At 37.0% G+C, this 26,727-nt stretch overlaps 1 protein-coding gene and 1 pseudogene across 3 annotated transcripts in view; one reads left to right on the forward strand and one right to left on the reverse strand.

Annotated features, from left to right (window-relative positions):
- The window catches only part of SLC4A4 (solute carrier family 4 member 4), a 383,761-nt gene that overhangs the window by 117,955 nt on the left and 239,079 nt on the right, over positions 1-26,727 (reverse strand). For all 3 annotated transcript variants that reach the window (XM_055111447.2, XM_063603791.1, XM_055111446.2), the window contains exons 8-12: positions 12,941-13,098; positions 6,019-6,106; positions 3,213-3,367; positions 2,460-2,573; positions 92-266 (exon numbers count right to left, since the gene is read on the reverse strand). In XM_055111447.2, coding sequence (XP_054967422.1) covers positions 92-266; positions 2,460-2,573; positions 3,213-3,367; positions 6,019-6,106; positions 12,941-13,098 — 690 coding nt within the window. The remainder of the gene's footprint in view (positions 1-91; positions 267-2,459; positions 2,574-3,212; positions 3,368-6,018; positions 6,107-12,940; positions 13,099-26,727) is intronic.
- LOC100990561 (L-lactate dehydrogenase A-like 6A) lies at positions 13,148-19,456 on the forward strand (annotated as a pseudogene).

Consider the following 26,727-nt stretch of genomic DNA (forward strand, 5'->3'; position numbering starts at 1 on the left):
ACTGAAAGGCCATCTGCTTCTAACTGAGCTGTAGGGGTGAGGAAGGCAATCTGGGCTGTACTATTTGTGTCCTCCTCAAAACCATACCCACCTGCATGTTGTCAGTGGCATCCCCAAGCAGTCCTCCAAAAGTGATAGCATTAGTTACAGTTGCCAGATAAATGAAGAGAATTGCCGAAAGAGCTTGAATATTTAAAGCATCATAAAAATCACTGGCAAAAAATGGCGCTTTCCTCTTTACGTCTTTAATTAGTCCACCACAGAACCTGGGCAGAGAGAATGCAAACATCCACTAAATGTAAAGTAAATTACCATCAAATTAATCAAGAGGTAACTCATTAAATCAAACACAACATATTTAAAATGCTTGAATCAGTGACAAGATACTACTTAACCACTTACGATGAAACCAGAAAACTATAAAGGAATAAATTTTCTTCTATCTCTTTCTTTTTGGGTCACCAAATTAGGTGTCACATTTCCTGAAGACCAGTCAGTTGGTCTTTAGAAAAGAGTGAACTGTGTAAATACATTAAAATGTTTCATTGCCTAGAGAAAACCGTCCTAATATGCAAGCAGATCATATAAAGGCCCTTCATCATCTTGCCATAGTACCCTTTCCACCCTCATTCATTCATCCATTCACTCACTCATTTATTCATCATTCATTCTTTCATCTTCAATAAATGCTACTGAGCACCTGTGATATGCCCACACTCTGGCACTCTTCTGAGTGCTGAGGACACAACAGTGAAAAACATGCATCAAAAAACCTCTGCTTTCATGGAGTTTACTCTGGGGATGAAAAGGAGGCAGACAATAAATGAATAAATGCAACACATAGTGATAAAAATCAAGAGAAAAATTAAATGGGAAAGAGCATTATGTAGTACTGGAGAAAAGGTGGTTGAAATTTTAGATAGAGTGGCCAGAAAAGGTCTCCAAGAAGGTGACTTTAGGGTAAGGACCTGAAGGAACTAAGGGAGGAAGCCATGGAGGTGTGTGATGGGAGGAAATGCAGCTGAGCCCCATGACAAATGTCAGCAGGTCAGTTGAGTGACTTGCACGTCAGTCTACTCACCCTCCCAACCAAGCCTCAAACCTCAGTCTTCCCCAGGGCTTCTGCCTAGAATGCCCTATTCTGAAGCTCAACAGCTCTCCGAAGTCTTGACCTTGCACTTACAGTTTATATTTCCACTCTTGGCTATTACATTTTATTAGGATCGTCCATCTATCTGTCTGCACACCCACTGGACCTTAGCCGCACTCACTGCCCTGCTTCAGTTTTCTTAGTATTCACAGGGCTATGCATGGTACCAGGCATACTACAGACATTCAATTAGTTTAGCAAAGGTGAAATATAAAAGAATGAAATATATTCTGATTAAATTAAAAATTAAAGCCCAGAACTCATGTCTGTAAAAAAAGAAAAGGATATTCCTAATGGAAATAATTTACAAAAAACTATTCAAAAAAAGGTTAGGGGAGGAGAGGAGAGAAGATTTTATGTTCTCTATCCTTTCAGAATAAAGGACAGAGGAATAATATCCTGTTAATTTGAGAGAGAAATCCAAGTGGGTCATCAGGAGAATGAAATAACTTCATTTCATTCACATTCAATTGCATATTATAATGACATACCTTTTCATGTTAAAAAAAAACCCTGCAGTGTTTTTAAAAAGCCATATCTTCATAAAATAAGTATCCCACTTAAAATTTTACTTAACACCCAATAAAAGGAAGAATCTAATGGTAGGGAAGGAAGAGTTATCATGGAAAGAAATTAGCTGAAGCAATTTAGGAAACCTGAATTCCCAATTGCAGGCTAAGGAGGCAGAACAGTGAGAACTCATTCCTATATCATGCTACTCACTTTTGAATACACATACAGGTGAGAAATGGAATTATGAAAGCCAAGAGGTGAAGGCTGGTACATCTGTCAGTCCTCTGCCATCTCTCTGACCCTAACACACCCTCAGTCATTCCCCTCTAGTCTCGCTGGCTTTGATGCCAGCCCTGTCACACACCAGGCACTCTGTTGCAGCCCACCCACACACACCCACCACACCCACCTGGTCTGTCTCCCACCTCCTGTAGCACTTTCTTCAAATGTTGCCATTCTTTGTAAGGCCTTCTCTGACCACTCTTATCTAAAATTGGAATACAATACTCCCATCCTCAAAGTCCCTACTTCTGCCTTAATTTTCCTCATAAAACCATCACCACATTTACTTATTCACTTACTGTTTATGTCTTGTCACTACAATATAAGATCCTTATGGGAACACAGTATCATTTAATTCACTGCTATATTCCCAGTGCCTGTGACAAATAGGTATATCGTAAATATTTGTTGGCTGAACAGATGAACAAACTAGTGAATAATATGTTGATAGATGAAGGGAAATTTACATTTAAGGAGAACCTCATCATGAATGGCAAAGGAAACTGTCAGTTACCGTCCAGTTCGCTGCAATTCTTCACAATCCCCATGTCCTCCTCCTCCGTGACCTCCATCATGGGGCGTATCCCCATTCATCTGAACATTCTCTCCACCTGAGTACATATTCTTTCTAAGCAAGACAACAGAGCCCAAGAGTATATTAGTTTATTTTATTCATTCGCTTCTTAGCTGTATCATGCTCTGGCTAACGGAGAGATGGAGTGAAAACCCTTAAGGTGAAAGATTGTTATTTCTTTCTGCTAACAGACAGTTCTTTAAGTGTTACATTTAGAACCAATACAAATGACTGCATGAATAGGAAAGTTGAATGAACTGTATGTCTTAAAAGAGGGAAACTGTTTCAACTGGGAAAAAATAGATTTCTAGAAAATTGTTTCTCTTCAACTATTTTACCCAATGTCTTAACCATGTACATCTACAAGGACTCATCTTCAGTAAATTTATGTTTCCAGATATACAGGGGGTCCCCAAAACATCCCCAAAGCATGTCTGTGATACATTCCCATGTAGTAATCTGAGATCTCCAATTTATAATAACTGAAGAACATCATACCACATAACATTTATTTTACAATGCCAAGGAAACGTGAAACCAAGGCACATAAGTGATCCATTTGAGAAAATACATCAGGTTAAACAGGAACCTGAAAATATTAGAACAATAGGTTGACTTCACTTTTTTTTTTAACACAACCTCCTTCTCAGAGTCATCTCCGCAACTGAAAATTATCAACTGCCTGTAATTTACCTTTTGTCAGAGGATGGAAGACTCTTAGGAGGCTCTATCCTAATTGCTGGATCCCATTCCCCAGGTGGAAGGACGATGACTTCATCTAGGAACTCATCAATACCAGCAATCAGGTCGTGCCTGTCTTTTGCTTTATAAGCAATGTCATGGAACACCTAAAGAATAATAAAAGATGTGCTCATCCAAAAAGAGAACTCTGTACATGCTTCACACCATATCAAGCCTGAAGAATGCAGCCCATAACAACTGTGCTATTAATATTAATCCAGCCATGCTCTGATAGTCCCTATTATTCAGCCTGCCCCCCCAAAATATAGGCATTCAGATTATGATTTCAAAGAATAGAGGCAGAGGCCTGAAGAAACAGCTATGTTTTTATGTGGTTTTTTTTCCTACCAATAATATAAAACAACATTGCCTTTCAGCTCCCACTGGTATGTACCACTACTGATACAGTTGCTATGGAAGCCAGATTAAAATGGTTTGGAGAAATATACTGAAGAGTCATTCCCTGAAATAAAAACTACTGGGATAAAAATTGCTGATAACTCAAGAAGGAAAAGTTCAAGCTGAGCGTTAAGATCGGGTTAAGACCCAAACACTGAGCTCTCAAACACACAATGTGAGATATTTAAAAAAGAAAAATCTGGGTTATATTGGCAGCACATTAACCAAAAGGTCTTAAATAGTCAATCATCTGTCTATCTTTTAGCAAGACAACAACTAAACCATCTAATGCAGCAAGTGCTTCATATCTTTTATGCAGATCTCCAAAGAAAGAGGTTCCAAAATGTACACAATCTTTCTGTCAATCATTCCATTTTTCTAACAGAGCTGATGATCTGAAATTTCTTTACATATAACCTAAGTCTTTCATACTCCATAAGTCAAATTCTTTAGTCTTCAGAAGAGAAGATGGTCCCTGTTCAATACCCTTACCTATTCTTAAAGATTGCGACTAAACCACTTCTCTAGGAAAAGAATTTTTAAAAGCTATCAATTAAGTAACATTTAACAGTCTGGGGGTTGTGGGGTTGAGGGGAGGGTGACACAAAATGCCAGCACATAATCTGTGGCTGATATAGCCATCCTCAACCTTATTTTCCCTTGCTGTTTCTCATGATAGAGGCTGGAAAGTCACAGATTCACTTTCCCAGCCAACTGTGCAGATAAAGATGAATAATTCCAACTAATAAGATATAAGAAAAAGGCTGTCTGGGAAAGCTCTAGAATACCTGTTTAAAAAGGGAGATACAGCTAGCATTACCACACCGTTCTTCCTACTTTGAATAAATACAGATAAGATGACTGGAGCTGATGGTAGGCAATGTCGTTTTACCATACTGACAGGAAAAAAAACCATGCTATTTTAAGATCATAAATTTAGCAAGAGCCTTAGCTCTTGATTTATCATTAAGCCGTTATGTTAAAATAACCCCAGCAACTACCTACCTCCAAACTTCCAAATAAATCCCAAATTGTTTAAGCCACTCTAAATCTCACTTGTTAAAGTATTCTTAATTGATACATCTTAGGAGAAAGTATTTTTTAAAACAGATCTAAATTACAAAAATGCAAAAAATAAAATGAATGCACTGAGATGAATAAAATAAATGTTCCCTTGAAGGGAAAAAGCAGCATAGCCATAAAGCTTTCAGTCACAGAATAAAATAGCTACCTGAGTAATCACCACATGGAACATCTATAACTAAGGAGAAAGGTACCCCTTTCTCCACTTAACACATAGAAAAACCGACAAATCAAGCAATGAAGCAAAAGCAATACATTTGGGGAAATAGTAAGCCCAGAAAGACCCAGGAGCAGAAACTAATGATCCTGTATTCTAACAGTATTTCTCCTCCTATGGGAATAGTTCAGAATTTTCTCATATCTAAAATGCATGTAACAACATCCAGGCTGTTATGAAAATAAATGGGGTCATAATTCCAACCTGTATAGATACTTTGCCATAATGGTTGCTAATGCATTTTTAGATGTGTATCATTCCTTCCCACAAAATAAGAAAACCATAAAACATGTACTTTCTGATACCTAAGAAAAAATGCATTATCCATTTTATTAGACATTATTTTATAGAACCCATCATTTCTGAAATAATATAGAATATAGACATTTGAATTCCCAGAATTAGTGTATTAAAACTTCAAGAGATGAAGTTTAAGTTAATACAATGACCTTGAACTTTTTTTTTTTTTTTTTGAGATGGAATCTTGCTCTGTTGCCCAGGCTGGAGTGCAGTGGCGTGATCTCAGCTCACTGCAACCTCTGCATCTCAGGTTCTAGTGATTCTCCTGCCTCAGCCTTCTAAGTAGCTGGGATTACAGGCATGCACCACCATGCCTGGCTAATTTTTTTATTTTAGTAGAAACGGGTTTTCACCATGTTGGTCAGGCTGGTCTTGAACTCCTGACCTCAGGTGATCTGCCCACCTCGACCTCCCAAAGTGCTGGGATTACAGGTGTGAGCCACCATGCCCAGCTGACTTTGAACTTTTTAAAGAATATTTGACATATATCAGTTTTAAGAAATGAAAATGTTTGGTAAAAGAAAGGAAAATATGTTTCATTCCAACAGAGTTTAGAATCCCATAGAAAACCAAAATGCATGCCTTACTTTTTGCAAACCATATAGGATTCAGCTTATTTGTCTCAAATGACCGTACCTCATGCTATAAGGAAGTCTAGTAACCACATAATTCTAATTGAATAAATTGTGACAGCCAATTCACAGTATGACAACAACACAAGTAGGACATTCACAGAACTCCATCTTCCTGATTTCCTACCTCATCAGACATCAGGGTGGCAATGGCTCTGCCAATCTCATGGTAGGACTTGGCTTTCCCCTTAGGACCTAAGAGAATGAACAAGAACCTAATGGAAAAGGAAAGAAGCAAAGGCTATAACACACATTTCATCAAACTCAACATACATAAAACTGAGAAATGTTTAACTTAGTTCATAAAAAGGTTAGGTCTAGAATTTACCTTTAAAACAAAGGTAATATATTATTGGTAGTACAGAATATACTCTTTCGCACTATTGCAAAACACAGTTCATTGTTCAGTTTATTTGGAGGCAAATGAGAATATAGCATAGAAACCTGAGAAGCTTCTTCACTGAGCAGGAAAGGTGCACTTCAAGTGCTTAATATGAGTCATTCAATCTTTCTATTTTAAACTTTTTTTCTCTCTCCATTTCTACTGATTTTCAGAATCTTTGGAGCAAACCCATCAAGCACAATAACTAGAAAGACTTAGTGCATCTTCACATTTCTCTGACTTTTCCTTACCCAATATGGGCAGTGACAGATGATCATCTCCACACTTTTAAGAAATATGTCTACTCAGAAGTGACTGGGAATCAGCAAAAACCAAGTCCTCTACAAGTAAGCCACATGGTGACAGCCAAAGTAAGGAAAGAGAAATATGAGAGAAATTCAAAATAAAGCATCATTCACAGACAGTCAAAATTCTTTTGTGGGTGTCCTCTTGTCATTTACCAACATTTTTTCTTCATAATGCACAAAACATTGCTTCATAGCAAACAGGTCCTGAAACATACAATAACAAACTTAACCCCACTTAGGTTCACCTCTAACCAAGTTGGAAAAAATCCCTCACTTATCACACAGGGCCTTTGCCCTGTGGCATGTTGGCACTGTGGATGAGGGGATCTGATGAGTAAATGAGTAAGAAAAAATTTACAAAAAAATCTACAAAAGGTGACATGGGATAAATCCCACCTTGATATTGATCATGTATCACCTAATGGGGAGATAATGAGGACAATAAAAATGATAACACCATATGCCTGCCCAGCTTGTAAGGCCTCCAAAGCACTTCACATTCATCACTTTATTTACATTTCCATATGACCCTCTGCAGTAAAGAAAGTACCCTATTCCCATTTAATGGTGAGGAAAGTGAGGCTGATGGAGGTTAACAGAAGAGCCCAAGATCTGTGCCTAGTAAATGACAAACAGCAGATATATAGGCATTCTTACCTCCTGTTCTTTTCACCACATATTTCTGCCTAATACTACCTGCCCAACTGATATACCAAGGTTGTGATTTAACAGAAGTCCAAAAATGACTTCCATAAGTCTTCCATAGGTCACTCTGGGTCACTTCTGGATGCTTAGCCAGGGACAAGAAATCTTAGGTAAGATTTTTATGGTACCAGAAACAGCTTGCCATTTTGCTCAGCAGAATTTTATTTTTAACTTACTTATTTATATACCTCACTTCAAATAAAAAAGGATTGACAGCAAATACTTCAAAAAATGTTTGGGTCTGTTCCAAAATGCCCTTGAATGTATAATTACCTTTTTTTTGTCATAAAATTCAACCCAAAAGGGATTCTAAAATCCCAGAAATGAAGAATGTAAAAAGGTGTCTGAAAGTTTGAATACTCAGGTTTTATACCAGGATAACCATAAAACCACTTAGTACTTATTTGCTTAGAAACCAGTTCTGAAGTGAAGCAGCACACTCACTTTCAAGTGTTACCAAAGTAGATAGCAATCAGCAGGCACCAAAGTCTGTTCAAGTATGAAGGAAGTCATTATTTGAATTGAATTTCAGCTCTTTTAACACTGAAGTTCAATTGACACTAGAACTTTTGTCCCTTCGAAGCTGGCCCCTAATTATATGCCACTACGTATAGTATTATAAAGTGCTTCTTTAGGACTGTAAAGTGTATTTTTCTAAAGGGACTGATCACTGATTTGAGTGCAACATACACAAAATATATTTAATGATTAAAGCAAAATAATGCTTTAATCCCATTAAGAAACATAGGTACTGGTCACATTTCTCAATTTCGTTTGCCTGACTACAAATGGTCATGTTTCAATTCAATAAGGGTGTGGGTTTAGGTGAAAAGGGGCAGATGCTGTGCCACAAGAGAAAATATCTAACACCTGGATCCTTAGCATATTTTTAAATAATGGATTTCTTCTGCTTCCATTTTTATTATCTTCATGTATCTAAATATTAACTTTTCAGTAATGCATAATATCCAAAACTTTTCCAAACACTCTGTATCTCTTCCTACCTCTCCCTAGCACCTCCATCATGATTATAGCTTACAAATACATATTATGGAAATGTATTTATCAACTGACACTGATAATGAGTTAATTATCAGGTTGACTATATAGCAACAAAGCCAAAACATTGTCTAGGTAGTGAAAAAACATTCTCAGTCATTAATAGTCCTCAAACATAAACTTTGGCAGGCAGTGAGTATTCCAATAGCTGATAGAGTAATGGAGCCTCCAAGTTACATCCTATGAGACGAGGACAGACATTTTCTATAAAATATTTACTCTTTGTTCTCTGCTAAATAGAACCAAAGAATGAAAGGAAGCAGCAGATCAATGGTGTCTACACAATAGCAATAAATGCAATATATGAGAATTATATTGGTTCAGTAACACAGATATAAAAGTAGTATTCCTCTTTCCTGGGTAATGCAATTTTTATTTTTTAAAGAAGGTATTTCTTCATTAATGGAATAACACCAAGGGCCAAACCAACATGGTGGACATACCAGTTAAAATTTTCACATTACTCCAATCAGGAATAATTCAGTAAATCTGTCTCCTTAAAATGATAAATAGAGAGAATCCAAGCATTCATAAGCAGCAGGAAACATAACCTCAAGCCAAAAATGTCATCTGGAGGAATGGACACCCTTAAGAAGCTTCTAATCTGGATTGCATTATTGAAATGGGATGAGAAATCCAAGAAAACTGAACACAAAACAATCCAACAAGTTGAAGTTCCCTCTGCCTGAAATATGTTTTCTCTCCTTTAACCTTCAAAGAAGCGAAAGCTGTTACAACTTTTATGATTGAAGTACATCCTGCCAAACTCAGCTTTTATAATGTACTGAAAACTCCTTTCATGACCCAAGCTGTTTTTTGTCAATGGACAGATGTTATTTTTATCCAGAAGCTTTTTTCTCTATTAACAAATTAGAGTAAACATCACATTTGTGTGGCTGCAAGGGCACAGCCTACTTTGACAGCTTGGAAAAAAAAAGCATTAATTCATGTTACTAAGTTCTTTTTATTCACTCATAAATAAATAAGTCAGAGTTACAATTTTTAATAGCGTCTAGTTATCTGAATAATCTTCATGAGGCCCTTTTCTACTTTTCTGAGTTTTTTCATATAGTTAATTATGCCTGCGGAAGATGCCTCCAGCATTCTCCACAACAAAAGGATGTATTAACCAAATAATCTGTGTCCGGAACCAATGGCCTATACTCACATTCAGAAAATAATTATAAGCAGAAACAGAGCATAATATGAGAAAAGGAGCTAGCCTTCCTAAACTACTTGATGTTTTCGGAAAAGATATGCACCCCCCTCTTTCCTGATACATCACAGCTATTTCTAGCATAAACTCAGCATGTACCAATCCTTTATATCCTTCTCTCAAAACAACAGTGAATTCAATAACCCATTATTCATCTTTATCAGCCTTGGAAAATGTGGCTAAACTGTGGCTTCCATAATGGATTCATGAGGACCACAAACCCACCATAACCAACTGCATTACATGTGGTAAATATTAATAGCAGCTAGCAATTAAACTGGTGGATGTGGCAAAATTGAACTAGCAGGATCTCCATCCCAATCCCTCTAAGTTTTTTTAATGGCTTTGACAATTAATCACAAACTACTTCTTTTAGATAATTATTTGTAACATATATATATATTATCTTACAGTGCCACTAAGAGGGTAAACATTCTAAATTTTTAACAGTCTGGAGCTTACTTAATAACCAATTGCCTTACATGTGCAAATCAAGATTAGAAAAGCACAAACTAGGGTTTTATTCTTCTTTATAAGAGAACCCTAAAACATTTTGTTCCAATCTTTTCTAGAATCTCCCTAGGCTGTCCCTAAAACTCTTGTCTCAGATTCAGAAATCTATTTAAAGTTCTATTCCCAGCACTGATGCTGAATCTTCCCTTTGCCTTTATCTCTCAACTGCAAAATGGTATAAGAAGAACATTCATCCCCTATATAGCTCAAAAATATGAATGAGGCTGGGCACGGTGGCTCATGCCTGTAATCCCAGCACTTTGGGAGGCCAAGGCGGGTGGATTACTTGAGGTCAGGAGTTTGAGACCAGCCTGGCCAACATGGTGAAACCCCGTCTCTACAAAAATACAAGAATTAGCTGGGTGTGGTGGCAGGTGCCTGTTATCCCAGCTGCTCAGGAGGTTGAGGCAGGAGAATTGCCTCAACTAGGGAGGCGGGAGTTGCAGTGAGCCAAGATCATGCCACTGCACTCCAGCCTGGGTGACACAGCAAGACTCTATCACCCCCCTTCAAAAACTTTATATATATATATATATAGAGAGAGAGAGAGAGAGAGAGAGAGTAGTGGCCTCTGCGGATAGACATAAGATGACAGCAAGCAAAGTGCCTGTAAGATACTAGGAAAATCATAAACATATCCTATCCAGTAACCAAAGATCAAAGAATAGGGTTTGTTTCCTTTCACATGAATGGCAAGAGGGGCCCCTACATAGATAGACATTCACCCGGTTGATAGTCATCCAGCTGTAAGTGGAGGCTAAAACAGATCAAGCAAGTAACAGAGTAAATAATGAAATTGGTGAACTCTGCACAAGAAATGGGAGCTGCTAGAGCCATATTTCCTAGAAGGTGCATGGTAGTAATACTGTTTATTAGAAATAGAAATAATCATAATAATGGCAGCATAACTTTCCTCCACCTTTAAAAAGAAAAATGACCATAAAAAGATACACGCAAACACAGATTTTTCAGGTTTCCTTTCAGTACGATAGAGTAGCATGCACATTAAAACACATCATGAAATGTACATGCAGTCCTTCACAATGCCTACCACATTCCTTGTGGGATTTCCTTTATTGGATTTCACAGGATGCAGCCACTGTAAATGACCCCACATTACCTACACACAAAAAGCTAATGAGACTCCCTACTCAGTGATTATGGCTTGTACTAGTTCAGAGGACAGCAAATGGATGAAGCTATTTCCTGGAAAAATGTTAACATGCAAGGATATATCGTTCAGATTATTGCCCTGAAATAGTTATATAATATTATTGAATTATGTTGCCTTGAATTGCCTGGCTCCTTTTGCTAATTTAAGTGATGCTGTATTTTACCTCTACACTAGCCCTACCATCCATTATAAAAGAAAAAAGTTAGTGAGCCAGACAGAAAGAAATGATAAGCAGGACACAAAAAATGGTCATGATTTGCTCTCAATGAATGCATATTTTGTTAAATAAAAGCCTTTTAAAGCATTTTTTATTTGTACCTTCTAAAGAAAAATGGTAATAAAAATGAAAAGCCAAGAGCAATTTTCTTTAACACTTCTCGGCATGTTTTTTTCTTTCAACCCCTAGTAAAGTTAGTCCAGAGAGACATAAATAAAGCCATAGGGGCACAGAGCTGGACTTCAGCCATTATCTGAGTCAGCTGTTCGCCAGGTGACTGCACAGATAGAACCACAAGGCTCTGCTGGAATGTTTTCAAGCAAAAAACTACGTTACAGAAAAATCATCATAATCCTATTAAGTGAATAAGCTATGATCATCTCTTTTCCACTGCTATTTGTCCAATAACAGCCCTATGTATCATTCCTATTTTAAGTGTCTAAGAAATATAAAAATGGGTTTAAAAATACCTGTATGATGAGGAAGAATAGCCTGCAATCTATGAATTAAGAAGCCTAAAGGAAATTTTCTCTTAATTTTCCTCCTAACCAGGCTCTAAAGAAATCTTGAGCCTCTTTACACTGTTGGTTAATCATGCTCAGACCATCTGAGCTGAGGAGGATCCATCTATCACTGAGGAGGATTCATAGCCCTTCCTGCTCACATGAGGAAACCTAAAGGAACCTGTCCTTGCCCTGGAACCCACAGAAAACAACTCCCCCACCCCCCATCCCAAAAAAAAGTCCTATTCATATTTTAATTTTCTGTCAACCTGAAGACTACAAGTTTTCTTTAAACTGTCTGCAGCACAAATTTAAGTGAAACATTAACTTCTAGTCAACTAATTGCACTCCCAGGTCAAGCTTCCTAACTCTGTGGAGCTCAGTTTCAGAGGCGGATGAAGAGGATGACTTCTCAGGTACTATGCAGTGAAATGAGTATGTGATTATAATAACATTAATATACTTCACTTTAAAACAAAAATTTGTGACACAACATTTAATAGTGAAGTATGCAAATTTAAGTATACAGCTTGATGATTTTAATATATATATGTGTGTATAAACCTACTACCAATTTTCTGATAAAACAGAGTAAATGAAAGCAACTATGACCTCTGAACCATTTACTAACTGTATGACCTTGGACAAATTACTTAAACTCTTAGACCTTTTTTCATCTGTAAAACCAGATAACTATAGTTTATCCCTTAAAATATTATTGTAAGGATTAAGTAGAATAATCCAAAAGAAGAACCTAGTACACTGCCCAATAAACTATTATAATTGCTATTATTATTAGTATATAAGTGCCAAGAAATTTGATAGTATAAAAGTCAAACAGTCATTATTTCAAGTTAAACCTCTCCAATGTGTTTGCACTAAATATTTCCTCATTCTATTGATTCTCCAGCCTGAATGGGAGGAGATAACCCTATTAGCACATTGTAGACCCCAGGTAGGAGAGCAGCTTACCTTGTGGGCACAGGAACTTCAGTCAGGGCACCCAGCATGACAGCCTGCTGTAGCCTAACAAAGGCAATGAAAGGAGTATCCAAAAAGTCAACCTCCCCAACAAGCACGTTGGAAGCTTCTGCATCACGTGGCAATTTTTTCATGAACTTATTCTTCAGCTGCATGAGAAGAACCAAGGAAACACAATTTAGTTCCACAAGGTTCCTGTGGAATTACTATTAGTTCCAGAGAAGGGAACAAAAAGGGCCTTCCCATGTATCACTCACAGGAAATTCCTTTTTACAAATTGACATGCAACATGTTCTAGCTAGCCACTTTTACATTATGTTTAAACATTATATTATAGTAAACATTTATCTGTACCTTGAATTCAAAAATATTGAGGGATTAATCACATGGTTTACATATAAAACAATAATGTATCATACAACTCCATTCATTTATATATTCATTCACTCAACGAAAAGTTGTTGAAAATCTACTATAAGCCAGGCAATGCTATAAGCCTTAGGGAAACAGGGGTGGATAGATTAATTACATGCCCTCTTTAGACTCATATTACCACAGAGGAAAAATAAAATATAAAGTGCTGATAAGTACTAAGAAAAAAAAAATAAAACAAGTAAAAAAGGTACTATCTTAGACAGGGTGATAGGGGAAGGCCTCTGAAGAAATACATTTGACACCGGAGTAAAGATACGAGCTATGCAAAAATTGGAGGAAAGAACATTCTAGGCCAAAAGAATGGGAAATGCAAAGACTTTGTGAGAAGAAGCTGCTTGGCAGTTACAAGATAAGAAAGAATCCAAATGTGGTGGAAGCTGAAGGAACAAAGGAGAGAAAACAGCAGGCAAAGAAGTTGCATAGGTAAGGGGTGAACCAGATTGTAGGACCCAACAGGCTACAATAAGGAGTTTTGGAAGCTTTAGGCAGGAATTACCTACCAAAAGCCCAAGCAGAAAGACGGAGAGGGAAGACGTAAATTTGAGAGACATCACCATGTAAACAGTATTTGGTACCATAAGAAAGGATGGCACAATCCTGGCTGTGAGTGTAGATAGAGCAGAGGGGTAAGAGATAAGTCCTGGGTCACCCTAATTTGTATAGGAATAGGAGAAGATATAGGCAGAGAACACTGAAAAAGGGGAGGAAAACCAAGACTTCACCAGTAGCCAGGTGAAGAAACAGCTCAATAAGGAGAGTGAATCAGTTAAATCACAGGCTGCTGAAGGTTCAGGTAAGATGGGAGCTAAGAATGGACGAATAAATTTGGTAAGATGGAGGTGCTGGGGATTTTCTTTTCTTTTTTCTTTTTTCTTTTTTTTTTTTTTTTTTGAGACAGAGTCTTGCTCTGTCACCCAGGTTGAAGTGCAGTAGTGCAGTGGCGCGATCTCGGCTCACTGCAACCTTTGCCTCCCGGGTTCAAGTGATTCTTCTGCCTCAGCCTCCTGAGTAGCTGGGACTACAGGTGCACATCACCATGCCTGGGTAATTTTTTTGTCTTTTAGTAGAGAGAGAGTTTCACCATATTGGCCAGGCTGGTCTCGAACTCCTGACCTCGGGATCCACCCGCCTCAGACTCCCAAAGTGCTGGGATTACAGGCATGAGCCACTGTGTCTGGCTGGGGATCTTGACAAGAGCTGTTACAGTGGACACCAGAGAGTAAAGATAATTGTTTTGAGAAATGTTGCTACCAAAAAAAGCTGAGAAATGGGGAAGCTGGGGGAGGAGAGAATAAAATAGATTTCTTTCTTTTTTTTTTTTTGAGATAGAACTATTATATTTACAAATAGAATGCATCCTGATACCAAATATTAAACAACTGGTTGAGAAGTGAAAAGATTCCGTCAAATTTCTTACTTGGGATAATATAAATAGGTAAACACATATTAAGACTTGCCAACTTAAAGAAAATGTAGTTTAACCATTCATAAGGCAAAATTTCAGTATATTAGAGAAATATCATTTTAATTCATGGGTTAAGCCTTCTTGTTTTTCATAGTCCTCACTTTTTAATTATAAAGGAGATGGTGATTGGGGAAAGAGGCAGATATTTGATTTTGAATAAATGTTATTAAAGTTCTGGTAGAAGGATTTGAGATTATCTAAACATTACTAGTTATCGAATGATTCCATTTATCCATGACTATCTTATCTTCAAAAAAGCAGATAACTGAGGACTTCTAAGCTTTTATTTCTTTAATTTTTAATGCATCATTTTCATGAAGAAGGAAAAATCAGAAGACTTGGTTTTGTCACTGACTCAATGACATAGTTTGTCAAATAGTTACAATACTCTTTTTAAAGCTCCCTAGACTTTTCACCCTGACTTTCTCACAGGAACCCTGTAAAGTAGTTAGGACAAGTCTTATTATCACATTGTAATATTGACTTTTTAAAAGAAGCTCACATAGTCAAACTTCTTCAAAGTCCAAGTGTGGAGTGGAGATTGGAATTCTCATCTCTTTGTCTTTGCATCTATCGTACTTAGTTTCAGCGTGTTTGAGCACCATGACAAAAATAATTGCAAAGGTGCAGCGCTTCTCTAAGCAACAAAATATGGCACTTTGAAAGGCAAAGCTAAAATTACTTTTGGCCTTAATGATCACAGTCCATTTTTTCGGAACCGTCTTAATGGTGTAAAAAATACCACATATTTGTAAAACCAAAAATAACATATTAAGGGGCCAGGTCTCTGTGAGCCCTGCACGAGCTGGGAGTGGCCTTGCGCAGCCACAGTAGCAAAGGGCGAGGAGGCCTTCAAACCGTCAGGGTTTCTTCCACACCTCAAGGAGATTTCTGCCGCTACTTTCATCCATTTGCCTCTTGCGTGAGCTAACGACCATGAGCTGAGCTGCAGGAGTCCTGCCCACCAGCAAGAGAATAGGTGCTGTAGGAGCTCATTTCCTTTGTTGGGGGCTGGCTCAGTGCCCCCACGAGGCCACACACATCCCACTCAGGGGTGGCTGGACCTTCACTCCCATTTCCAAGATGGTGACTGTCAAGCTTGAACTTGCCAAGAATTTCACTTTGGAGGGGGCCGCTCATCCCAATAAGATCTCCATTATAGGAACTGGATCAGTTGGCATGGCCTGTGCTCTCAGCATCTTATTAAAAGGTTTGGGTGATAAACTTGCCTTTGTGGATGTTGACGAAGGCAAATTGAAGGGTGAGACAACGGATCTTCAACATGGCAGCCCTTCCATAAAAATGCCAAGCATTGTTTTCAGCAAAGACTACAGTGTCACTGCAAAGTCCAACTTAGTCATTATTACAGCAGGTGTTCCAGCAAAAGGAGAAACACACCTTGATATAGTCCAGTGAAATGTGATCATTTTTAAATTAATTATTTCCAGTATTACCCGATGCAATCCCCACCACAAACTGATAGTAGTTTCTAATTTACTGGATATTGTAACTTATGTATTCTGGAAATTGAGTGTATTTCCCCAAAACCGTGTTATTGGAAGTGGCTGTAATCTGGACACTCCCCATTTCCGTTTCTTCACTGGGCAAAGGCTTGATATCCACTCTGAAAGCTGTCATAGGTGGATTCTTGGACAGCATAGGGACTCAAGTATTCCTGTGTGGAGTGGAGTCAATATTGCTGGCATCCCTCTGATGGATCTGAACTCAAATATAGGAACTGATAAAGATCCTGAACAGTGGGAAAAAGTCCACAAAGAAGTGATTGCCTGTGGCTATGAGATAGTTAAAATGAAAGGTTGTACTAATTGGACCATTGGCCTATCTGTAGCTGATTTAACAGAAAGTATTTTGAAGAATCTTTTTTTTTAATAGAAAACAACAATAAACATTTTTTAATAGGCAAACTCATTTCCCATTGAAATGTCTTTCACTGCAGTGGGAAAGAGCAGCCACACATAGCCTGGGTTTTAATGACATGACATTGTCAATGGGAAGTTACAAGGAGAAAAAAAAAAGGTGCATTTGATTTATTACTGAATTCTGGAAGGATTATGGACAACTTGTCAGAATTTATTTCAAATGAATATTTGTTGAGAATTAATTATCTCTAAGTCATTGAGCAATTAAATGAATCTAGAAATCCATCAGAGGAATTATCTTTGCATCTCCTAAGTAGTAGCCAGCACTGACTTTGGTCTCTGTTTCATATTGGTCAATAATTCACATTGTATGAGCTGATTAATCTAGTCATGTTTTACTATTAGGTTAGTGCAAAAGTATTTTTTACACTTTAAGTTCTGGGGTACATGTGCAGAACGTGCAGGTTTGTTACATAGGTATACACGTGCTGTGGTGGTTTGCTGCACCCATCAACCTGTCATCTACATTAGGCATTTCTCCTAATATTATCCCTCCCATAACCCCTGACCCCCTGATAGGCCCCAGTGTGTGATGTTCCCCTCCCTGTGTCCATGTGTTCTCATTGTTCAACTCCCACTTACGAGTGAGAACATGCAGTGCTTGGTTTTCTGTTCTTCTGTTAGTTTGCTGAGAATGATGGTTTCCAGCTTCATCCATGTCCCTACAAAGGACATGAACTCATCCTTTTTTATGGCTGCATAGTATTCCATGGTGTATATATGCCACATTTTCTTTATCCAGTCTATCATTTATAGGCATTTGGATTGGTTCCCAGTCTTTGCTATTGTGAACAGTGCCACAATAAACATACGTGTGCATGTGTCTTTATAGCAGAATGATTTATAATCCTTTGGGTATATACCCAATAATGGGATTGCTGGGTCAAATGGTATTTCTAGTTCAAGATCCTTGAGGGATCACCACACTATCTTCCACAATGGTTGAACTAATTTATGCTCTCACCAACAGTGTAAAAGCATTCTTATTTCTCCACATCCTCTCCAGCACCTGTTGTTTCCTGACTTTTTAATGATCGCCATTCTAACTGGCATGAGATGGAATCTCATTGTGGTTTTGATTTGCATTTCTTTAATGACCAGTGATGATGAGCTTTTTTTCACGTTTGTTGGCCGCATAAATGTCTTCTTTTGAAAAGTGTCTGTTCATATCCTTTGCCCACTTTTTTGATGGGGTTGTTTGTTTTTTTCTTGTAAATTTGTTTAAGTTCTTTGTAGATTCTGGATATTAGTCCTTTGTCAGATGGATAGATTGCAAAACTTTTCTCTCATTCTGTAGGTTGCCTGTTCACTCTGATGACAGTTTATTTTGCTGTGCAGAAGCTCTTCTGTTTAATTAGATCCCATTTATCAATTTTGGCTTTTGTTGCCATTGCTTTTGGTGTTTTAGTCATGAAGTCTTTGCCTATGCCTATGTACTGAATGGTATTGCCTAGGTTTTCTTTTATGGATTTTATGGTTTTAGGTCTTACATTTAAGTCTTTAATCCATCTTGATTTAATTTTTGTATAAGGTGTAAGGAAGGGATCCAGTTTCAGTTTTCTGCACATGGCTACCCAGTTTTCCCAACACCATTTATTAAATAGGAAATCCTTTCCCCATTGCTTGTTTTTGTCTGGTTTGTCAAAGATCAGATGGTTGTAGATGTGTGATGTTATTTCTGAGGCCTCTGTTCTGTTTCATTGTTCTATATATCTGTTTTGGTACCAGTACCATGCTGTTTTGGTTACTGTAGCCTTGTAGTATAGTTTGAAGTCAGGTAGTGTGATGCCTCCAGCTTTGTTCTGTTTGCTTAGGATTGTCTTGGATATGCGGTTCCATGTGAACTTCAAAGTAGCTTTTTACAATTCTGTGAAGAAATTCAGTGGTAGTTTGATGGGAATAGCATTGAATCTATAAATTACTTTGGGCAGTATGGCCAAATTTTCACAATATTGATTATTCCTATTCATGAGCATGGAATGTTTTTCCATTTGTTTGTGTCCTCTTATTTCGTTGAGCAGTGGTTTGTAGTTCTCCTTGAAGAGGTCCTTCACATCCCTTTTAAGATGTATTCCTGGGTATTTTATTCTCTTTGTAGCAATTGTGAATGAAATTTCACTCATGATTTGGCTCTCTATTTGTCTATTATTGGTGTATAGGAATGCTTGTGATTTTTGCACATTGATTTTGTATCCTGAGACTTTGCTCAATTTGCTTATCAGCTTGAGGAGATTTGGGCCTGAGATGATGGAGTTTTCTAAATATACAATTGTGTCATCTGCAAACAGAGACAATTTGACTTCCTCTTTGAATAATCTTAAGAGGGTGCATCCAGTTTCCATCATAACTGAGAGCTTTTATGGGATAAATGAAGTAACATTCCTTAGCATTCCTTGTATCCTAGGACAGAATAGTACTACAGATCTTATAAAGATAAAGGTGACTTCTGAAGAGGAGGCCCAGTTGAAAGAGAGTGCTGAAAGGCTTCAGGAAATTTAGAAGGAGCTCAAGCTTTAAAGTTGTTTAAAGCTACCAGTCTGAAGGGTTTTTTTTGTTGTTTTTTGGTAGCAATCATTTTAGTTTAAAAATTGTTGTATTATGTTAGTTTTATACTTTTTACCTGAGAAAAATTTCAAAAGTAGCTGCAAAATAGAGTATGTAACAACAAATTCCTGTGTATCAACCACTCAACTTTATCAGATCTTACCCTTACGTCATGTTTGTTTCAATCTTCATTTTTAAAGAAAAAACATCCAACAACTACAGTTGAGTACATCCCAACTCCATTTCCTTCACTTTTTCCCTAGGGTTCTAAAACTAGTGTTTATAATTATCATGTAAAATGTATTATACATGTGTATGGGCATACACATGATATAGTATTGTTTCTCAGGCATTCAAGCTCTTTATAAATAGTATCATACTCAATGCATCATACTTTACCTTGCTTTTCTAATTCAACATTATGCTTTTGAGAGAAATCCACACTGATGAAAGTAGCTCTACTATATTCATTTTAAGGGCTGCATACTACTTCACTGTATAAATATACCACAACTTATACATCCTACTATTTGGCAGTTATAAATATCTCTGCAGTGTTGGAATGAACACCTTATAATATTTTCCTTATGACCTCAATATTTGAGATTGTTTAATATGTATAACTAAAAGTAGAATTCCTGAGTCTTAGAGAAGTTCCTCCTGCCTCCCAGCTAAAGACTTCATGACTAAAACACCAAAAGCAATGGCAACAAAAGCCAAAATTGACAAATGGGATCTAATTAAACTAAAGAGCTTCTGCACAGCAAAAGAAACTATCATCAGAGTGAACAGACAACCTACAGAATGGGAGAAAATTTTTGCAATCTATCCATCTGACACAGGGCTAATATCCAGAATCTACAAGAAACTTAAACAAATTTACAGATTTCTTTTTTTTATGGGAGATATTACAGCAATTTTGGAATGTGAGAATGATCTAGTAGAGACAGGTTAATGCTGCAGGAGAGATAGGGGATAAATGCAGAAGCAGTTTAAGTATCTTTAAACTACTGAAAAGAGACAATATCCAAATCACAGGCAGAAAAGTTAGCTTTAGATGGGAACACACAGAGTTTATCAATACTAACTAGGGAAGGCAGACTAGATGAGACTAATGGGGGTGATTGGGAGATTTGGCGGGATTATGATGCAGGTTTCTGAGGACTTATTTTTGCAGTGAAATACTAGTAAGCTAATGGTGAGGAGGAGGAAGTTGTGTGAGGTTTTGAGAAAAGAAGGCACAAAGTGGTTTTCTTGGAGAATGAAGGCTGCTTAACACAGTCACTTTGAAAGCTTATCTTATAGGTGTTATTCTGCAGTACAGCTTAAGGAAAATAATTCAACAATTATAGAAGAATGGAGATAAGAATTTCGGAAGACCATTCAAAAGACACAGACTTCTGATATATACTTATCCAATATAAATGTCTCTCCCCTCAAATCAAAAGTACCAGTGAACTTAACATTTTATACAATGGATTGTTGTGGAGATGGAAGTGGCAGGCATGACCCCATTTCCCCATTAATAAAAAGGTTATACCAACATTTTCAACTTCCATTTCAGAGTTCTTAATTAGGGAAAATAAGTGGCATGAGAACTAATCCCTAAGCTCCATCACCCTCTGTAGGCTTTTTATAGATTTTTTTTAAATTTGATACTTCATATAAGAAGAAAGCTGAGGCAAAAAAGCAAGGAACTTAGGGCTAAGAATTTAGTGGAAACCAAGAAAGGAAAAAGAAAAAAAAGCAAAGAGAAGGTATATATATCTTACATGCTACAAACAAAATCACTTCTAAGCAGTAGGGAATTTTCCAAAGTTTCTCCCATTAATCCTTCAAGAAATACTAATATTTAAAAAAAAATTTACATCTTACAGATATGAAAAGAATATCCATGGGAAGGGCCTAAAAAAACATCAAGTTGCCAAGACTGTTATTATTACCTAAGGAAGTTGCAATTATAAATTGTCCCCTATAACACAGAGCAGAGTGTGGAATATGGCCAAGTGGCCCAAACTGACACAACATTTCTAGAATAATCTTCCTCAAACTCTCTCCAGAGAGTTCCCGTTATTAACACAGAACACAAAGCTCTCTAATAATCTGATTTTACTTCCCATTTTCTCCAGCAGACTCCTTGCTCGAGTTAGGCAGGTGACCTGACCATAATCCTCTTCTGTTTTATATACTTACACTCCTACACTTCTTATCAAAAATTGCCTTTTCCTCACGTCTGCTTTTTATAAACAGCCTTTAGAGCTCAGCACAAGACTTCCTACTATCTCAGCCCAATTCCTTGGGAACTTCGTAAGTGCTCATTTCTGAATCACATTTTTGCCAAAGTGTCTTTTCCCCAAGTTTCACAAGGTAAGATCAGTTTATTCTCCACTGTACCAAACATTTGCTTTGCATATCATTCAGCTGTAATAAATATTATGAAGGAATGGACTCTGTAGCACTAAAATCAGACCAAAAGACCATAAAATGCCCAAAAAAAGTGAGGATTTTAAGGTTCAATCTGGAACCTACTGACTGGATTTGTCACAGCAACTACCTGATTCACAACACATGCAGATTATCTCACAGTAGATTATATTCTTCCATAAATCATTTTACCAGTACTGCAATCACTATACCCACACTAAAAAATTAGAAGTATATATTTTAAGGCAATAGCTAAGAGAAACCAATAGCTATTCTAAAATAAAAATGTGTGGTGCCTGAACAGCGGCTCTGCACATAATTCAGCTGTAATAAATATTATGAAGGAATGGACTCTGTAGCACTAGAAATCAGACCAGAAGACCATAAAATGCCCACAAAAGTTCGGATTTTAAAGGTTAAATCTGGAACCTATTGCCCACACTCTACCCTCCATGTCCTCCATGGTCTTCTCCATGCCCACATTCTACCCTCTATGTCCTCCTTCAGACACACCAGGCACACTTGCCCCAGGTCCTTCACATCTGCTGTGTCCTCTGAATGGGATACATGCAGGGCTCCCTCCTTCACTTCCTTCCAATATTTAATTAAGTGACCTTCTCATCAGAGAGGCTTTCCCTGGACACACTAAAATTTTAACTCCCTTCTCCCCACAGATACTTCTTATTCTTCTGCTTTATTTTATCTGCCTTGTACTTATTGTAGTCAAACATACTGTTTTCCTTATCATTTTTATTCATTTTTATTAGAATGTTGCCTTTTTATTACACTGCAATGTAAGCTCCCTGGAGGAAGGAACATTCATTTATTTTGTTCAGTGTTAGGTCCCTAATGTCTAGAAAAGTGCCTGAGGAGCTGAGGAAAAACGTTCAATAAATATTAGTTGAATGATGAGTGATGGTTATTATTTCTGCTCTTCCCAACAAGCCTTCCTAACTCTCTTCTTAAAGAAGTGGGTTCTACACATCCTACCCAGGCCACATATGTGGACAAAAGACCTAGATATAGGCAATCTTAGTAAACTCCTCCCCTGACAAGAGTGGTTGGTCTACAGCATGGAGGCCAATCACAGGGATGAAACCTTTTGGAAAAATCAATATTTAGAAGTGTAGAAATCAACATGTTCCCTTTCAGCTGAGGTTGTTCCCCGTCGTGTTGAAAGGGCACAGGACTGTCCACACCAGGAAAGAGTGAGGTCAGCACCCAAAATGAAACCAGCAGAATCAAAAGAGGAAAACGGATGAAGAGAAAGACTGTTGAGTCCCCAGTCTCAGTCAGTGACATCCTGCAGCTTGTCTGTTCTGTGAACTCACCAAGAATTCTTCCCAGTTTCATAAGCCACTAAATCCCCTTTTGGGCTTCAATTAATTTGAGGTGCATTTCTGTCTACTGCAGAGCCCAGATACAAAAGTGTATTTGTCAGATAAATGTGAGGAACAGCAGGTTAAATGAAATTAAACAACTGTCTGTACTACAGATTTTTTTTTGGAAACTTTAGTATACCTAGGAATGCTTTATATCCCACTGGGAAATAAATAAAGCACATTATGATACAGAATCAGATTAGAAAATTCTGCTTTGGATGGAAATTTTCTCATCTTCCATCTAATCCTACTCTCAAATGTACTTAAATGTCCTCAGACTTTATGGGTGCCTACAATGTTCAAAGCTTAGTAATAAGAAGGCACTGTAGAAAACAGACACCCTGTAATGCTGCAATGAAAAAAGAAACATAAATACCATATAAAAAGTACACTGTCCAATGGGAGGTCACAAGACACACCAATCACACCTAGTAACAGAGTTCAAAAAAGGTTCTTCTCTAAGTCAAAGTTTAAAAATCTCTCCCATAATTTTGGCTCATCAAACACTGATTCACACATTATCTTTTCCAAGTACAATAACATCTGATAAAGGAAAAGTAATGGCTAAAGTATGAAAACCAATTCTAGGCTTACACAATAAACTGTGAACAATAATAAAGTACTAGAAAAAATGTAAAGATTAAACAAAAAGGTAAATAGGACCAGAAAATATAAAGAACAGTAAAAGATAAAACAAGAATAGAATATATGGCTTTCATATCAGGTTGATATCGCTCAATAAATGCATTTGGACTGAATTCCTATGGTGAAGTTGAACATTCCTTTCTTATAGATTGTAAGTTGTTTCTTCAAAAAATAACCAGCCTGGATTTTATGCAGGGTCAACTACAAGAACACACAGAGTGAAAAACAAAAATTCCTTTAGCCAACCTAGGCTTCAGAGGAGTGAATTTTAAATGGCTGCCTTGTGGTACTACAATTATTCAAAAATACTTTGACTAGTTCACTGATTTTGTGACCTTTTGTCTTTACCAGGCTATTAACATCAGCTCTGTGAATCCAGATGTTACATTCCAGGTTCCTTTTACACTAGCCTGTATTCTTTCTTCCAGAGTATAGTGATGCTATAGTTACTCGGAAATATATATTTTGCCTTCTGCTATAAATGTTTTATCTTACAATTTTTTTTAACCTTTCTTATTTTCTGAGTGGTTTTCCAACAACAACCCAGCTATCACAGTATTAGCATAAGAGGTCGCTTAACCTGAGATGACAGTTCTATGTGATGATGGAAAAGTTATTCATACACAAGTAATATGCATCACACAAAGCTATTTTTAAAGTTCAATCTTTCACACTCCACTCAGGTCTTGGATTCTTCTGCCTTCTATGAAAGCAGTTCACATATTTTAGGTTATCTATATGGGTGGGATAATCATATCATTAATATTACGTCCTCCTAGCTTCCTTACCATTGCTCTCAGACCTGCAGCATCACCTGTAGGTCCAGGATATTATAGTATTCCTCAGTCACTGGGCAGATATTTAAACACTACCTCCTTTTCTCTGCCATGTTTCTGTATGTGTTAAAATAATTGCATCAATAATAAAGTGTTATTTATAACCAGGAACACTCACAATTTGTCCTTTAAATCTAATTTACTAGAATGTTATCCTGTAGGCTCTTCAATGTCCTTGCTATAAATGATATTATAACATCATCTAAACTTGAGTATACTTTCTCATTTTTTTTGCAAAGCTTATACCCATTGCTATCTCATTCTATACATTATCTTTTCCCCTCCATGATGATTTTAATCTTCAAATCTGTACCTGTTTTCTATTTACCCTGCCTCATGTCCACATGCTAACATTCACCTGTTTTCCTGGGCAAATATCTGATTTCTGGCATTCTTATTGTTCTTTCCTCTCTTCATTTCTTCTTCTTGGCCTATTTTCTCTTCTTCCTGCTAATTTTCTCCTGTCCCCCACCCTTCCATTGTCTTCGGGTTTTTCAGCTCTTATTTTTCAAACAAACTCATGTGGTAAGCTCAGAATCATTCAACGTCACCCAATTCCACGACCTTCCATTGCAGAAGGTATCTGTATCAGTAGTAAAGTAAGATCACCATACCTACCAGTTGGCCCATAACAGTCCCAGTTTACCCTATTGTCCTGGCGTAATGACTAATAGTACCTCTTTTCATTCTCAAAAATGTCTTGGTTTAAAAGAAAAATTATTATGGCCACCCTGCCTTTAAATCTCACTGAGACTGGCTTTTAGGCAGTGCTGAAAATAATAGTGTTAGAAAATAATTACATACTGTAGAATCTTAAGATCCAAGAAACTCAAAAGTGTAAGGGAGAGCCCAGGTCTAACAGCATCTTAGTAGGTTATTTATGCTCTCTGAGTATGAATTTATTCATTTACCATATGCAAACAACAATATTAACTCTTAAGGTAGAAAGAAGTGTTCTCCCACCTTACCAGGTTCCGGCCTCTGCCTATTTATTCCTCTTCTCTGCACCTCAGGGAATGTGGCCAATTTGATGAATTAGAGTTTGATAAATTCAAGGGGACTTTCTTTCTAATGGGAAAATTAAAGTGTCATGAAGACAGGAAGCAAGCTGACTTCTTTCTCTTACAGTAAGACAATTAAATAGAAAAAAACAGACTTGACATCTTCATCTATGTGACTGGTTAGATAAGTTTATTCGGAGTCTGTTTCATAGGCCCAACTATATTTCTCTATCATGGCGGGTATCTCTGAGACTGTGAATCCCAAGATTCAGATTCTGTGTGGATGGTTGTAAGCCTATGCACTTGGTGAACTATATTCAGCTTCCAATCAGCTTAATTCCAGGCTGAATATTAAGGTGACCTGCCCCTAACCCAAATGCCAGCCAAAAGCAAAAGATACAATCTCTGAAGGAAGATAATATCATCTAGAGTATAAAATTATCTCTACTATGGATATTTTATATCTGACATTTAATCAGAAGTTGTTAGACATAACAGAAGACAAGATCAAATGACTGGAATCCCAAGAGGGGGTAAAAACAGAAATTAGAAATAACCTTAAAGGAGAATTATATACTATGGTTATCAGACACAGACTTTGAAATAACATCATATTTTTTAAATATTGATTTCAAGATGGGAATTTAAATGGAATCCATTTAAAAAACAAAATACTTGTCCTAGAGATAAAAATATGTATCATTGACTTGTTAAAGTCAATATTACTCATAATATGAACACATGACATATCAAAACTTGTGGAATGAAGCTGCAAACATGCATTCAGTAACATTCATGCCTTAACTGTCAATGTTACAAAAAAAGAAAAGCTAAAGTCTAATGATCTAAATATATTATCTTAAAAAATAAGAAAACAGCAAATTAAATTCAAAGAAAGCAAAAGAAGAAAATAAAAACTAGAGATTAATGAATTTAAAAACAAATATATAACACTGCTCATGTTCTGTTTCATAATTTGAGTGACAATTATATAGGTGTGTTCACATTGTGAAAAATCATCAAGTAAACATGATTTTTGCATCTATCTATGCATACCCATATGTGTGTTTTACTTTAATAAAACATACTACAATGTATTTCTTAAT

The sequence above is a fragment of the Pan paniscus genome, chromosome 3 (assembly GCF_029289425.2).
Source record: "Pan paniscus chromosome 3, NHGRI_mPanPan1-v2.0_pri, whole genome shotgun sequence".
NCBI classification, from domain to species: Eukaryota; Metazoa; Chordata; class Mammalia; order Primates; family Hominidae; genus Pan; species Pan paniscus.